Genomic DNA, 16170 nt, shown 5'->3' with positions numbered 1-16170 from the left:
TTCACAGACGATAGTCGAGTTATCGACTTTTTTAAAACAACTTTTCGACTTTTTTCGACAAAAAGTCGATTGTTCGATTATTCCAAAGTCGATTTATAGAACCCTATGATTGAGTCATAATCATTTATTGAACACATCTTTGAATTTATTGAACACATCTTTGAATTATCAAAAATTATAGGTATTTCCAAAAAACTATAAAAAAAATTAAAATTCTCTCTTGGTTACGGATGATTTTGTTGATTTTTGATACAAAACTTCTAAAAAGTATTTCTTATAGAATTATTCTATACATCTGGGGTCTTCAGAATTTAAAAAAGCCTAAAAGAGAATTAGGTCTAAGTACCGATAAGACGTTATTAAACAAAAAAATAAGGAAGGTAAATAGATTATTAGATGTAAATCGAAAAAGGCACTTTGAAAATATTTCAAAGATCATAAAGTCGACTTTTTCCCTTATAGAACGCTACATTGTAAACACTGCTTATCTACTACTAAATTTTTACAACCCAGTAATTTGCTGACATGGACTAATTTGTGTGTTTTTTCTTAAATAAATTTTGTTCTATAAAAATTTATGGTAAATTACAATAAAAAATTGTTATAAATTAATAAAAACAGAAGAAAAATAAACTTTTTCATCTATGCTATCAGGAAAATATAAAGTTCTTGTTAAATTTTGTGTTATACCAAGCAAAAACATGAATTGAAAAAGTGAAAAGCGAACACGTCAGATATACATATGTTTTTTTCCGTGGCATTGAGTTTTCTTGTTTTAATTGATGTGATCATAGTTGTAAAAATATAAAAGAAAAGATTTGGTTCCGTATATTGAATATTTAATCTGTTTTAGGTGATAATTTGCATTTTGTATTAATAACGTTTTTGGGTGTTTGTTCTTTTTTTTCAATTCTAGTACAAGTACCAATGTTCAGACTCAGCAGCCAACGAAATCTTCAACTTTACGAGTTTATTGAAAACAATAGAAAAATAGTAACAATAACAAGAGATAAAAACATTTAACATTGATTATTTTTATTAATTGTAAATGTTTGTTTAGCACATTTTAAGGAATTTAGTTTTTTTTTTATTTTTCGTGAGTGTTTGCAAGATCAGACCTAAAGTAGTTTTAGTTAACGATATAATAAACAAAATACATTAGTTTACCATGTCGTCCGATACGAACGAACAGCAACAACAATTACAGGAAAGTTTCCTACAACAACAGGTAAGTGAAAGTGAATTTAAGAAACATTTTCTATATTGGCATAAGTTTGAAGTGATTTGATAGCCAAATTTTGCTTCCCTTTGGAACATTTAAACATTCCTTTTATGACAATAAGTTCTATGTATCTGCTTTTCCCGAATCCACTTATACTTATGTCAATAATATTCTATAAACCGTTTGCATTATTAATTTCCTTCCTTTTTAGGAAAAAATATCCGCCCTTAAGGAACTAGTACGTAAATCGGGAGCTGCCCATGGTTCAAGTAAATCAGCCGCCCAAGAAAAAGTAAAAAATATAGCGGAAAGACTGCTGAAATCAAAAGCAAAAAGTAAACAAGGTTTAAATGTTTCCACCTACACGACGACAGAAACACCCTCAGCCGAGCTATCTTTTGTGGCTCAGGATCAGGCAAATATGTTGTCAATTTCACAGGGACAATTTCCCCTGCAATCGCCAACACCCAATTTTGCCTCAACACCAAATCCTACACCCAATCCAACACCTTCGAAACCGTCAACAACGCACATAGCTAAAACTCCCTCCATACCCTACTCCCTACAAAGCAGTGAAAAAATTGCTCTAATGAGACAACAGCTGGAGCAAAATAAATTGCGTATGGCTCAAAAGGCCTCGAGTAAACAGCATTTAGAGCAATTGGTTTCACAGCTAAAAGATAAATTCGAAAGCACCCAACAGTGTCTGGAGGATACTACCGAATTGGGTAGATCTATGTCAGATTTAAGTAATTTGGTCCACTACACACCCGTCAGTCGGGAACGACACAAATCTGCTACAGACTTAAGTAGTCAAAACTTTAGTCTGGAAAAAGAGCGCATAAAATTCCTAGAAAATCGTTGTCGTCTTCTAGAAAAGCAGCTGGACAAGGAAAAACAAAACAATCAACGCAACATTTCAGCCAATGTGTCCAGCAACACTAATGAACTAGAAGGCAAAATATCCGATTTAGAATTGTCTTTGCAAGAAAAAGAAAAAGAGTTTGCAGCTAAAGAAACTAGCTTCAAGGAAGAACTTAAGAAGTTGCAAAACAGTAGAGAAATAACAGATTTTGAGGCTTCCGAGGAAAATGCTAAACTATTAAAAGAAAATGAAGAATTAAAATTACAAATAGAAAGAATTAACAACGAAAACAATAAACAAGACTTGCAGCAACAAATTGATTTATTAAATCAAGAAAATGCACAACTAAAACAGCAACTGGAAACACTTAGCAAACAATTGGAAGTATTTACCTCAGATGCAACTGAAGAAAATGCCACCTCACACCTTCAAAGCGAAATAGAAGAGTTAAAGAAACAGTTGGAAACTTTCAAATCTAAAGAATCGGCCGAAACCCTGGATATATTAAACGAAAACCATTTACTAAAACAGGAAACTGAAACCCAATTGAAACGTATACAAGAGTTGAATGAAATTAATGATGTTTTGGAAACCACTAGATGTGATTTGACTTCCAAATGCACCGAGTTGGAAGAACAAATCAAACATCTGCAGGCTGATGTTATAGTGGCACAAGAGAAACTACGATTGTCCGAAGAAAAATGTGCCGAGTTAGAGCACAATAATAAAAATTCACAAACAACTTCCTCCTCTTCAGCAGTTACCTCATCGACCGATATCGACAGCCAAGTTAAGGCTGAAATGGCCAAACAAATACAAGAACTTATGGACGAATTATTAGAGGTAAAAACGGAAAATTCTAAACTTAAAGAAACCTTAAATGAACAAGAAAAATTGGAGGTTAATGACAGTTCTATAGCCGAAAAACTAGCCAGCTTGGAAGCCTGCATAGAGGCTCAAAGAGAGGATCTACTGAAATCCCAAGAATCCCAAAAGAAATACGAAGAGGAATTAATGGAAAAGACCATAGAGTTGAATGTATTAAATGCCAATTTCAAGGTTTTAGAGGAAAAATTGGAAAATTCTTCTAAAACCAAACAACTATTCTCCTCTAGCAGTTCCTCCAACCAGGACTCTAACAATCCAGAACTGGAAATGGAAAATCAACAATTGAAACAGAAGCTGGATGAATCTAATAAGGCCATGATTAAGCTGAAATTAAAATGTAAACAAACTGAAAAACAAATAGAAAAATTGAAAAAAGGTTCCGATTTGCATGCCGAGGTAGTAAAACTGAATAAAGAAAAAGACAAATTGCAGCAAAAGATTACCGAATTGGAAGATGAAAAAGGTCAATGGCAGTTGACGCAAATGGAAACTTCCCAGAATAGTACCAAAGAAGAGGCCGCCACTAAAGAAAATCTGCACAAAGAATGCGAAGAAAAAATTGAAAAATTAGAAACTTTGGTAAAAGAAAAGGAAGTTTTATTGGAGTCCTTAAAGCAAGGAGAACAATCCCGTGTTACCTCCGAACTGAGTGAAATACAATTGGAGGAACAAGTCAAGGAGTTAACAGAAGAATTAACAGCTCTACGCAAAGACTTGGAAATAAACGAACAGAAATTAAAAGAATCTTTGCAAACTAACGAAAAAATTAATAAACAAAAGGATGAGCTGGATAAAAAACTAGAACATTATCTTAATGAAAACATAGAACTCTTGGATAAGGTAGAAAAACTTTCCAAATCTTCATCTTCAGCAGAATCTATAGAAATTGTAGAAAGATTAACACAACAGGAAAAACAAGAACTGGAAGAGTTTAACAAACGTTTAGGTGATTCCAGTGAGGAGACAACCTCACACAAGGAGGCTGTCAATGAACTGACGCAAACCGAAATAAGCCCCGAAATAACCGAAAGTCTAAATAAATTACGTGAAGAAAGTTCTGAGCTAATGAACAAAATTGAATTGTTCACCACAGAAAGAAGAGAAGTATTGGAGAAAATGGAACTTTTAACTACGGAAAATCATGAACTTTTGCAACGCATAGAAGATTTAACACAAGAAAAGAAAGATTTGGAAACTAAGTACACACAACAAGTCGAAAATTACGATGAATTGCAGACCAAGTTGAATAATGTAACAAAAGAAAAGGAAGCTTTGAACTTGCAAATGCAAGACTTTAAAAACCAAAAAGCACAACTATCGCAAGAGTTAACATCTTTGCAGCAATCTTCCGAGGTGGTGGCAGCTTTGGATAATGGTGAGACCTTGTTTGAAAAATGTGAAAAATCCTTATCAAAACTTTATGGAGAACTAGAGGCATATCGCAAGGCCAACGATAAAAAGAGTAAATTTAATGTTTCCAAAAAATTAGCCAAGGAGGCAGAAAACGCCCATTCACAACTCAGCGAGTTGTTGCAAAAGGTTAAGGAAGCCAGCAGTGCTGTGGAGACGGTAACGGTTGTTGAAACGGTGGTGGCAGTAACAGCTCCTAACGGTAAAGCTTTGGCCGAATATGAACAATTAACAGCACAAAATAGAGAACTTAAAGCCACCATACAAGAGTTGCGCCGTTTGTTGGATGAGGCTAGAGATCAACAAGAAGACCAAACCGACAATAGATTCTCCGAAGAAAGACAAGCCATACAAAACGAAGAAGATAAAGAAATAAACAATGAAACTAATGCAAAATTGCAACAATCCCTACAACAAATTGAAGAATATGAAGCACAATTAAGCGAACTACAATCTCGGGTAGAAGATCTCACACAAGAACTGTACGAAGCTAGAACAGGGCTGGATGAAAAGTCAACTGAGATTACTGAACTTGCCACAGAAGTAGCCAGCCTTAAGAAGGTAGCCGAGGACTTTGATCGCACTATCAATGACAAAGAAATGACACATGAAAAACAAGTTGAACAATTAACCAGACTACGCAAACAACTTGAAGCTAAATGTGATACTTATGAACAAGAAATGGAAATATTGCAAACTTTGGTGAACGAGCAAAAACAACAGCTTATAGAGGCTTACAAAGAGCATGAACACGAAATGAATCTTAAACTTTTAGAGTTACAGCAACATGAAGAAAAAGCTCATGAATTAAAACAAGAACTGGCACAACTCAAACAAACATCTGCCCTACAGGGTACAGAGCTAACACAAGATTTACAAAAGGAATGTGAAAAACTTAAAGAATCCTTGAAAATCAATAAACACTTAGTGCAACAGCAAGTTGAGGAGTTGTCCAACAAACAAGAAACCATTGACACGCTCAATCAACAAATCATTGATCTTTACAAGACAATGGAGGAAAATGCCAATAAAATTATAGAAAAAGAAGATGAAATTTCCTATTTACAGGAACTGTTTGATAACAATAAACAGGAGTTGTCCAGATTAGAACAAACTCATCGCGAATTGCAAAAACAACATCAAGATCTTGTTTTAGTTAATCAACAACAAACAAAACAACTAAATCAACAACTCGAGCAGTTGTCTTCCCTAACAACTTTGCAACAAAAGGTGAAAGATTTAGAGCAACGCAACAAAGAACAGTTGGATAAACTAAAGAAATATGCCGCTAATTTGAAAAAGAAAGCACAACAATGTTTGGATTATGAAGGCAAATTGAAATTACTAGAAACTCAAGCTCAAACTAACAATAAAGCAGAAGAAGTAGAAGTTCTTAACAGTAAAAATGTACAACTGCAAGATGAACTTCAAAAGTCCCACCAGCAAATGCAAGAAAAAGCCAAAGAATTGGAAGACATTATTAATGTCAAGTTATCTTTGGAACAACAGGTTCAAGAGTTACAACAGGAGTTGAATAAAAAGGAACTTGTATTGGAAGAAGTGCAACAACAAACATCTTTGGAGATTCAGAGTATGCAAGATGAATTGCTTTTGTTAAGAGAACAAATGAAAGAAAAATTAGAAGAAATCGATGAATTCAAACAGATTTTAAGCGATAGAGACTCAGAAACCCAGAAATTGAAAGAATTGGCTGCCGTACATTCCGTGGATGCAACTGAAGTCGAACAACTAAGATCAGATCTTCAAAAAACTCAACTAAACCTACAACAACTTCAAGATAAATCAGCTGCCGATTTAGAAGCTGCTCAAGCAGCCATACATAAACTTCAGGAAGATTTGAAAGCAGCCCAACAAAACTCCTCATTCACTTCGGACTGGGGCGATTTTAATGAAACAGATCAGTTAAAGGAAGAACTGCAATGTACCCAAGAAAATCTGAAACTAAAAGTGAAGGAAATAGAAGAACTAAGACAATCGTTGATGGCAGCTCAAGAGCAATTAACCGATTGGGGTAATGAGTCTTCAGTGAAGAATGCTGACTACGAGAACTTAAACAAAGTCCTACAAGACAAGACTGCCAAACTTGAAAGAGCCGAAAATACTATGGAAGAGTTAGAGAACGAATTAATGGCCCTAAGAGAAAAGGATCATGAAAATTCACAGAAGCTTTCTGAGTTAACTAAAGAACTAGAAAGTTTAAAGCTTAGCTCACAACAAAGCCATCAAAACAACGAATTGGAAAACAAATTACAAGTGGTAACCGAAGAATTGAAGGCAAAATCTTTGAAATTTGAAAAATCCAAAGCAGTAATAAAAGAACGCAACGGTCAGATCCAAAGATTGCAGGCACAACTTAAAGATTTACAAGAAAAATTAACGACCTGTCCAGAAGAAGAAATACTTTCGCCTACTACTCAACACCAATTGGATGCTTCCATACAGCAGCCGGTAAGAGAAGAACTAGAAGCTCTTCAGGAAGCCTACAATAAGTTAAATGAAAAGTACAATAGTGAGAAGGCCAATTTCCAAGAAACTATAACCCGCTTGGAAACCCTGCACGATGGCATACAAGCCAAACTACAAGAGGATATGTCGTACATAGAAACCCTCGAACAGGAGAATAATACATTCAAAGAAAAGATCTGTCGTTTGCAAGAATGTGTTTCAGGCTTTGAAGAACGTAGAGCCTCCATGGAACGTAAAGTTAATATTATGGATGAACAGTTACAAACTAAAGCCGAGGAACATCTTAAGGTAGAAGATGAGTTAGTATATCGTCTCAATATGCTTTCCGAACATGATGAAGTCATAGCTCAACGTTTACTGGATTCACAAAGTGAGAAGGAAGTCATAGAAGAGAACTATCGTAAACTCCAAACCGATTATAATCAAATGCAGGCTCAGTATCAAAAATTGGAAAAAGAATTCGATGAGTTTAAGTCTACAGCTAGTGATAGTTATGATCAAGAATTAAACACTTTAAGAGAACAGCTAACAAAGGCTGAAGCCGATATGGAGCGACAAAAGGCTGTTTATGATGGAAAGTTGGCGGCTAAGGTTACAGAGCTCGATGAACTTGAGTGTGAACTCAGCGAACAGCTAGATAAAATAAATGCTGAAAAGAGACAACTATCCGAACAGCTAGAGCGTATGACAGATGATTGCGCCGTCCATCAGAATGACATATTAAGACTACAAGAGAATCTTAATACCATAGAACAAGCTAAGAGCGAGCTGGAGCGTGAATCATCTTGGTTGCGTATGCAAACCGAGAATTCGCAACAAGATCTTTATGAGCTGCAAGAACTACGCATGCAGTCCATGCAAGATAAGACAGAAATTGAGAATCTGAGACATCAAATTGATACTTTATCCTCCAACCATGAAAGTGAACTGCAAGCCTTACGTACTCAAATAGCAGAGTTGGATACCTTGCGCATGCAAGTCGGCCAGAACCAAACAGATGACCAGGTATTCATAGAAACTGAAAATAAGAGATTGACAGATCTTTTGGCTGAAAAGGAGTCTATTATAGAGAACTATCAACGCCAGAATTTGCAATTGCAAATGGCAGCAGCAGCCGCAAGTTCAACTACCTCAAATCAACAAGATCCATTTGCCTTAGCCTTTGGCTTGCCTTCACAAAACGCAACAAACAACCAATTGCCTACAAGTGATAATAACAGCAACGAAATTGAACGCCTTAACCAAGAACTGCAAGACAAAAATCAGCAAATATATCGTCTACAACAGGACTTGAACAATTTACAGGCTGAATTCAATGTCGTTAATGATGCCAATCAAGAAATGCAAAGTCAGTTAACAGAACGCCAACAGGATGCAGTAAATCTACAAACTCTGCAAAGTGTAGCCTCTGCCTTAACTGAATCACAGCCTACAGATGTTATTCCCGCTCCCCCTATGTTCTTTACAGCAGATACAGCTGTTAGGTCACCTTTCGATGACTTGATACAAGCATCCCATACCGCGGAATCAGCTAATGAAAGTTCCCTAGAACAACCTCCTACCATCGAAGATTTACAACGCAATGTTTCCGATTTGGAAAAACATGCTCAAGATTTAGAGCACAAATTGGCCACACGCAATCAAAGAGAATCGGAATATGAAGACAAGTTAAGAGATTTGGAAGCTCGTTACCAAGAGAGAGACCAGCAATTGCAATATTCCCAAAGTGAACTGCAAAGAATTCAAGCGGAATTGGCCCAGCTTCAGCAACATCAAGCGGAATTGCTTGCTCAGCAGCATGAATTGCATGAACTGAGAAATCAAGTGGGCTCCCTAGAAAGTTTATTACAGAATAAAGATCAAGAAATAATTCGTATCAAACGTGAGCAACAAAATGAAGAACATCTTAAGAAGACTATGCCTATTTTGGAAAGTCAAATTGTGCCTACTTTCCAAGATCCAAAGATACAACCTACTTTGGACATGTTCTTTGGAAATTCGGCACCAGCTCCCGAATTCGAAGTCTTTACTCTACCTCAACAATCCACTGAACCTGTTGTGGAGGAAATAATTGTGCCCAAGAAGGCCTATTTGTGTCATCCTCAAGAAAAGTCTCAGCCAGCTGTCCAAGAAACCCCCATAACTGCTCTTGATTTGGGTGAGGATTGGGGTGATTCGTGGGGTAACACAGAAGCCACTGCAGAAGCTGAACATTTTGCTAAACTCACTGCCTCTACCACATCAAGTGCTCCTGTCTCTTTAGTGCCCAGAGAACAACAATTGGAACTACAAATGCAAGATCTAAATGAACGTTTGCAAGAGCTACAACTCTCCTTAGAGCGTAGTGAAGAACAAAAGAAAGAATTGCATGTCAAGTCGGGTAAACTTATGAAGAAACTTAAAGAATACAAAGTAAAAATAGATGAACTTCAGTCTGTGGCCCAAAATAAAGATTATCGTAAATCTGCTTCCATGGAATCTAATTCCATGTTTGATGATCTAGTACAAGAAGAACTTAAGAGTCAAATAAAAACCTTAGAAACACAACTGGAGGAGCAAAAGAAACAACAAGAGAGTTTCACTCTAGAAAAGGAAAAATTGCTAAAGAGAATCGATGTTTTAACCGCCGGTAATGAACGCATGTCCGAGATGAAAGAACGTCAAGATATGGAGGTTCAAATGTATCAGGCTCGTATAAGAGAACTGCAGGATAAATTAAATACTTTAGATGATTGGGGTAATGAAGATAATACACCTAAGGATGCTCCAAAACAATTAGTGGATGAAAGCAAACATGAAGAAGCGGAGAAAACACAAAATATTTCACCAAATGCTTTAACAGAACTTCAAAAACAAATTTCCGCCTTGACCCTGGAGGTGCAAGATCTCACTGGCGATAGATTAGAGTTGCAGGCTTTATTGGAAGAGGAGAAGATGAACTCCACCAAAGCTGAGCAAACAGTAGCTTCATTACGTCTACAAGTGCAGACCTTAGAAGAAGCTAAACTTACAGAACAAAGTGCTGAAACTTATCAAATAAACAATCTTAAACTTGATTTGCAAAATCTTCAAGAAACCTACAATACGTTACTGAGCAATAAAGACAAATTGGAAGCAGAATATAAGATCCAAACTGAAACATTGTCGCTGTCGCAAGCCAATGAGAAGAGACTTCAAGCTGAAGTTGACACATTAGTGCAAGAAGTGGAAACCCTCAGAGACACTCTCAATAACACCAAACAAAGTCTAATTGACTTGGAGGCAGAATTGTCACTACTGAAAGAGCAAAAAGAGAAACAGATTGATGAAGTCAGTTGTAAAGAGAAAAAGCAAAGTATTGATTTAATGAAGCAGGAGATTGAACTGTTGCTCACACAAAAGCAAACTATAGAAGAGCAAGCAAATCAATTGTTAAAGGAAAATGAGGCACTGAAATTGGCGCAAACACCTTCGGTGGACATTCAAACTTTGGAGGAGAAGTTGCAGAATTTAACAGCAGAAAATGAGTACTTAAAGTCAGCCGGCAACAGCAGCAGCAATAATGAAGAGTTGGCGGCCATGTTGCAGGAAAAAGAATCTGAGATTTTACACTTGAAACAACGTATTAACGATTTAATGAATGAAGATCAAACAGAGAAGTTGGTCTTGGAAATACTCACCAAAAACCAGGAAATACACATGTTAAAAATGCAAGTCAAACATCTGGAAGAGGATAAACACGAATTGGAAAATAATCTCTCTTTGCAAATAACCAAAGAAATGCAAGCCAACAAGGAGGAAACCCAAATCACTCAACAGGATGACAAGCGAGTGCAGGAGTTAGAAGCTCAAATAAAGGCTATGCAAGAGGAGAAAACACACATGGAAGAAGAGTTACAGGTTCTTAATAATCATGTTTTAGAATCCCTGCAATTAGAGGATAAAATGAAGACTCTTACTTTGGAGTTGGACACCAAAAACATAGAAATCTCCGAGTTGCGCAGAACAGTAGAATCGTTAAAATCTTCTGGTGAAAATAGCAAACCCGAAGCCGCCTCAGTTGATTTTGTGGCACTAAATAGTCAATGGGAAGCCATTGTGGAACAGCGCTGTGGTGAAATAGCAAAAATGTGGCAAGAACATTTGGCTCAAAGAGAAAGAGATTTCAAAGCAAGCGAGGAACGTCTTAAGGAAGAAATCTTAGCTTTAAGAAATAATCAAGCTGCTAACCTGGCCATCGAAACAGGACCTCAAGTTATATCAGTAGAAACCACTTCCTCATCCACAACCGCTACAGAATCGACCACCGCTTCGGGTACCACCTCAGCTGAAGCCTCACAAGATGGCACACCTTTGCGCCTGCGATCTGAAGATCCCGATTCTATTATAGAAAAAATGCAAGCTGCCTTGGAATCCCAAGAAGTTGAAATAGTCACTCTCAAAGAACAATTGGCCATACGCTCGGCTGAGTATGCCCGCTTAGCAGCACAATATGATCCCTTCAAACTACGCGACACCTCTTCACACAGTTCGGTAACAGCTTTCTCGGAAAATCGCCGACCAGCTGCTGTCGAAGCGCCAATGGTGTCCAAATCTGAATTAGACTTGGCCATGTATATGCTGCATCAGCGTGATATGCGTTGTGAGGAAATGACTTTGGAAATTGTCAATCTTTTAGCCGAAAGAGATACACTGCAATTGAAACTGTCGAATACTTTGAGGCAGTTGGAAGCGAAAAACACTCAAACAGGAGGTTTAACTGAAGGTAAAGTTATTTAGTATTTATGTTTTCGTTAGAAAGTGATTGATTTATCATTTGTCCAATTTCAGCTACGGCTGCAGCAGGAGCCGCAACCTCTTCACCTTCTGAAAATGCAGCCAATACCTCAGTTGCGGGTTCGACTGTGGGCATTGTGGCTGAAGATGATTTGAATGAAAAGTAAGAGTGATACTTTCCAGTATTTAGGATGTTTTTCTTTATTTTGTTTGTTTTTCTTTCAGACTTTCCCAGCTACAAACTGTCAGCCATTCCAAAGACAAGATTATCAAGGAAGAACGTGAGCAACGTATACGCCAAATTGAGAAATTACAACAGGATGTTGCCAAAATGCCACCAGCTGCCGTCTCTGAATTAATTGGAAGCGATTTATGTAAGTAACTGATTTTTTAAATCTAAAATAGATTTTTTCAATTCGTTTCTTTTTGGCCTCTAGCTCAAACAAATCAATCACCTTCCACTGTCTTACTAAACTGGCTTTGGGGCAGTAAGGGCGGAAATACTAGTGGTTCGCCATCTGGATTTTAAATTGTCCTCGTTGCAATTATCCCTCAACAAATTTAAATCCGTACCTTAATTTCTAAAGCATTAAAATTTGCGTTCCATATTTGTTCAGTTCCCGATATCTTTAATGTGAATGTGTAAATATTAGATAAAACGTATCATTGTCTTAATTCCTAACTAAATTAATTTTACTATCCTTTACATATTTTGTTGTTGTTGATTAACAAGCAATTACTTGCATTCTATAATAATTTTGTTAAGTAATTTGTTTGCAATCATTTATATATTCAATTTATTATAGAAAACTTATTATTTTTTCTTGTAATAATTTTTATTAAGTTATAAGTTTATATGTATAATTAATAAATAAAAAAATCACAAAAAATATTCTACTAAATATTTATAAATGAGTGATGATGAAAAAAAAACTAATTAAAACTCGTTATTTAGTGAAAAATATCATAAATATAGCTATTGAATAAACAAATATTTGCAATTAAACATTGGTAATAATAAAATGTTTACAATAAGTATTTAAAATAATAAATATTGTTTGTTTTTTTAATTAGTTGTGGATTGATTAACTAATTTAATCAAATGTTAGCAATGTTTTCACTTAATTTTCAATAAAACATTAGAAATTTGCAGTAAGTAATTTTTTTGGGAAAAATCGAATTTTTATTTAAAAATAGTTTGTTTAGACAAAAATAAGTTTTGGGTAAAAATTTATTTTTATATAAAAAGTTGAATATCTGGTGCAAAATTTAATTTTTAATAAAAAATCAAATTTCCATTAAAAACTACATTATTAGTTATAAGCAATTGTTGAATGAAGTTGGCAATGCGATAGTAACGGTGGATTCCCATTTGTATATACATGTGCTGCCATCTCTTGCGAATTATATGCCAATACAGGTGCTTCCATATTAGGTGTATTATAACATTACATAACTGTTAAAAGTAGGGTTTCTACAAATCGACTTTCGAATGATCAACTGCTAACGAAATCGACAATTTAGTTTATAAGGGTTGATAAATCGATTTTCTATTACGAAAAAAGTCGACTTTGTAAATAAATGTCTAAGATTGTTTTTTTTATTTGAAAACCTGGAAAATATATTTTTAACATAAACTTTGAAAAGTGAGCAAAGTCAAAAAGGCCAAAAAAGCAAAAAGTACGAAAGTATCGAAAAAACAACAATTTCAAATTGTAAAAGATTGACAAAATATGCTTTTGCAAATTAATTTAATTAAATTAATTAATCGAAAAGACTACTTTTTATAAATTAAAAAAAAAAATCGACTTTTTTGAAGCTCATTTTGCAATCACTCATTTCTCACACATCAAAATTTCTTTATAACCCTCAAATCATTATACCCTTTTTCTAAAAAAACATCTAAATTAAAAAGGGAGGAGTTTGATCGATATCACAAATACAATTTTTTCAATGTTTGGTAATATCTTATCATAACGAAACGAATAAACAGTTATCATATAAAATTATTTTAACCGGTAGATTATTTACCGATTAAACAATAACCGGAGGTTGATATAACGAGCTTTAATAATTTGTAATTTAAACCAAAAAAGGAGATCGAGATTTCAACAATTAGAATAAATTTTAAGTAAATTTTATAATTTCTATGAATATTTAGTTTTAACGTCTTTTTCAATTCAAAAACTTTCCCTTGTGCCATCCGATAACGCTTTGTTTATAAATGAAAAATATGGCAGCCTTAGTAAACCACATGTTTAGCTAAATGTAAACAAAACGGAAAACATGTTTAAATTACCTAATAAAAAGGAAATAATGTTAAAATTCCAATAATATTTGCAAATTAAATAATTAGAAAGTTATAAATATTAAAACAAACTTTAAATAAACATTTTTTCTATGACTCCAACAGCTGTTCAGTTCGATCATATGTGCACATGTAATCATATGTTTAGGGAGATTTCAATTCCCAGCAGTGGGTTAACAGGTAAGAATATAAATAACATAATTTTCAATGAAAATTTAAATAAAAATTGTTAAAAACAAAACTATTTGCTAGATTAAAAGAAAAATGCATTATTTTTACATTTTATTTAACAAAATTTAATAAGCAAACAGTTTATTATTAATTATATGCGATACTTAAAAAAACTAAACATTAATTTAATGTTTAAGGTAGCCAGATAGTTTGTCACTAATTAGAATCTGCTGCCAAGATCAGTAACATAGCGCCGTCATTTTTTCTCCTCGAAACAACTTTGTATTCTCTCCCTAAATAGCCGGCACATTTACAAACTGTTGGTTCTGTTTCTTTTCGACTGCGTGGAAGGAAAGATTTGTCTGGTGTGGTGTTTAAAACAATAATAATAAAGTGTTTTTGAAGTATTGGAATTACAGTTGAAGAGTTATTATTTTTAAAACAGCAAATTTAATAACAAAAGAGGTAGCCAGATTATAAAAAGCTAAAAACGTTTTTATTTGAATTAATTAATTGTTGAAAAAAAAGGTTATTTAAATAACGGTAATTTTATTAAATTATGTACTTGAATTAATAATAAAAATTACCTAAATTATTGCTGTTTATTTGTCGAAATTTGGCAACGTTTTTAAGAGTGCAAATTAAATAAAACGAAATAAATATTGTTCCCAAAAAAATAACAACAACAAAAACAAAAAATAATAAAATACAAAAAGAAGCAAAAACAAACTAAACGGTTCCTTCCCCCTGTCTTAACCCACCGTTAAAAAAGTGTGTGTGTGTTATTTATTTTGCGTACAAAGAAAAAAACAATAAAAACAATAACAAATTTTTGTGTGTTTTTTTTTTTTACTTTACTCATTTAACGTGCGTGTTGTTGTTATTATTGTTTTTTGGAAGTTTAGAGCAAAAGAAAGTATGCGAATTAAGAATTTCAATATAAAGAAACACATGAATAACTTGTTGAATTTATTAAAAAATTAAAAAAGGCAAATAATAGTGATAGAATTTTTAAGAAAATTGTAATAATAAAATAAATTATAATGAAATAAATTGAAAAGTGTTAATAACTTAAAAAACTAAAAGCAAAGGAAAAACAGATTACAAATAATAGAAAAAAACGCTTCGTTTTTAACCTCAAAACTAATTTAATTAAAGTGAATTTGCCAAAAAAAAAGGGTTAATGCAGAAAAAAAAGTTGAAACTAATTTGATAAAGAGCTGCTGTTAATAGTTTAAATAAAAAAAGAAATAACCGTTTTATTTCAAAAAATTTTTAAATAAACACAATCATGGACCTTTTGTGTACCGAAAATATAATGCATGAATATGAAACGGAAATACTACAGCAACACCAACACTTACCGCATAAATCCCCATTAGTAATAGCAGCCAATGAAGAACATCCCGCACAAGATCAAGAGATACAAACAACAGCACTTCTTAGAGATAATAGCAATATCAATGAAAATGATAATAATACTACCACAACTACAATAACAACTACCTCACCACCATCACTGTACTCGAGCAGCTCGTCGTTGTTATCCTCAACGACAAGTTGCTCATCGACAAATTCTTCCGGTTACAATTCCAGCAGTAGCTCGAGCAGCAGCTCCAGTTTAAGTAGCAGCAATAATCCTTTAACATCCTCCACAAGCTCCACCATCTCCTCCACCTCTTCCTCCAGTAGCAGCAGCAGCATTTCGGCTAATAACAACTGTTGCCTTTCTTCCAAATTGCAATGTGATGAGGATAGCAATGAATTTGTTGATAATTTATGCAGCACCAACAATCCCTCTACATCAGCCAATAATAATCAACAACAACAACAACAACAGCAGCAACAACAAAATACAGTTTATGCCAATAATCTCATTAATCGTTCATTAGATTATGTTAATACGGCTACAGAGGATCCCACCTTTTTAACAGATCGTTGTTTGGAAAATGCTCTTAAGGCGGAGGAGAAGAGACCGCAACCCATATGCACCTATTTTAAGACAGTACAAAAGGATATTACGCCCCCCATGCGTAAAATTGTCGCTGAATGGATGATGGAGGT

At 34.4% G+C, this 16170-nt stretch overlaps 2 protein-coding genes across 4 annotated transcripts in view; both read left to right on the top strand.

Annotated features, from left to right (window-relative positions):
- Positions 1–506: 506 nt before the first annotated feature.
- LOC119604088 (protein lava lamp) lies at positions 507–12667 on the top strand. Its single transcript, XM_037956533.1, has 6 exons — positions 507–580; positions 917–1228; positions 1434–11616; positions 11682–11790; positions 11853–12001; positions 12065–12667. Exons 2-6 carry the CDS (start codon positions 1169–1171, stop codon positions 12154–12156), a joined length of 10593 nt encoding a protein of 3530 aa, XP_037812461.1. The 5' UTR covers positions 507–580; positions 917–1168; the 3' UTR covers positions 12157–12667.
- Positions 12668–14407: 1740 nt separating this feature from the next.
- The window catches only part of LOC119604095 (G1/S-specific cyclin-D), a 90156-nt gene continuing 88393 nt past the window's right edge, over positions 14408–16170 (top strand). Inside the window, exons 1-2 of one of the 3 annotated variants that reach the window (XM_037956548.1) lie at positions 14410–14571; positions 15012–16168. In XM_037956548.1, coding sequence (XP_037812476.1) covers positions 15398–16168 — 771 coding nt within the window. In that variant the 5' untranslated portion in view covers positions 14410–14571; positions 15012–15397. Of the gene's footprint in view, positions 16169–16170 lie in introns of all 3 variants that reach the window. The other 2 variants (XM_037956547.1, XM_037956546.1) reach the window with 2 other exon arrangements.

The sequence above is a fragment of the Lucilia sericata genome, unplaced genomic scaffold (genome assembly GCF_015586225.1).
Source record: "Lucilia sericata isolate MDLA Ls3-8-SP2 unplaced genomic scaffold, ASM1558622v1 Contig000360F_arrow, whole genome shotgun sequence".
NCBI lineage: Eukaryota > Metazoa > Arthropoda > Insecta > Diptera > Calliphoridae > Lucilia > Lucilia sericata.
The sequence above is the reverse complement of the archived record's forward strand: the minus strand, read 5'-3'. Positions and strand labels throughout refer to the sequence as shown.

Coding starts and splice junctions, on each gene's coding strand:
- LOC119604088 (XM_037956533.1), top strand. CDS start 1,169: ATGTCGTCCGATACGAACGAACAGCAACAACAATTACAGGAAAGTTTC. Junction 1,229..1,433: donor AAAGTTTCCTACAACAACAG/GTAAGTGAAAGT, acceptor CTTCCTTTTTAG/GAAAAAATATCCGCCCTTAA. Junction 12,002..12,064: donor ATTAATTGGAAGCGATTTAT/GTAAGTAACTGA, acceptor TTTGGCCTCTAG/CTCAAACAAATCAATCACCT.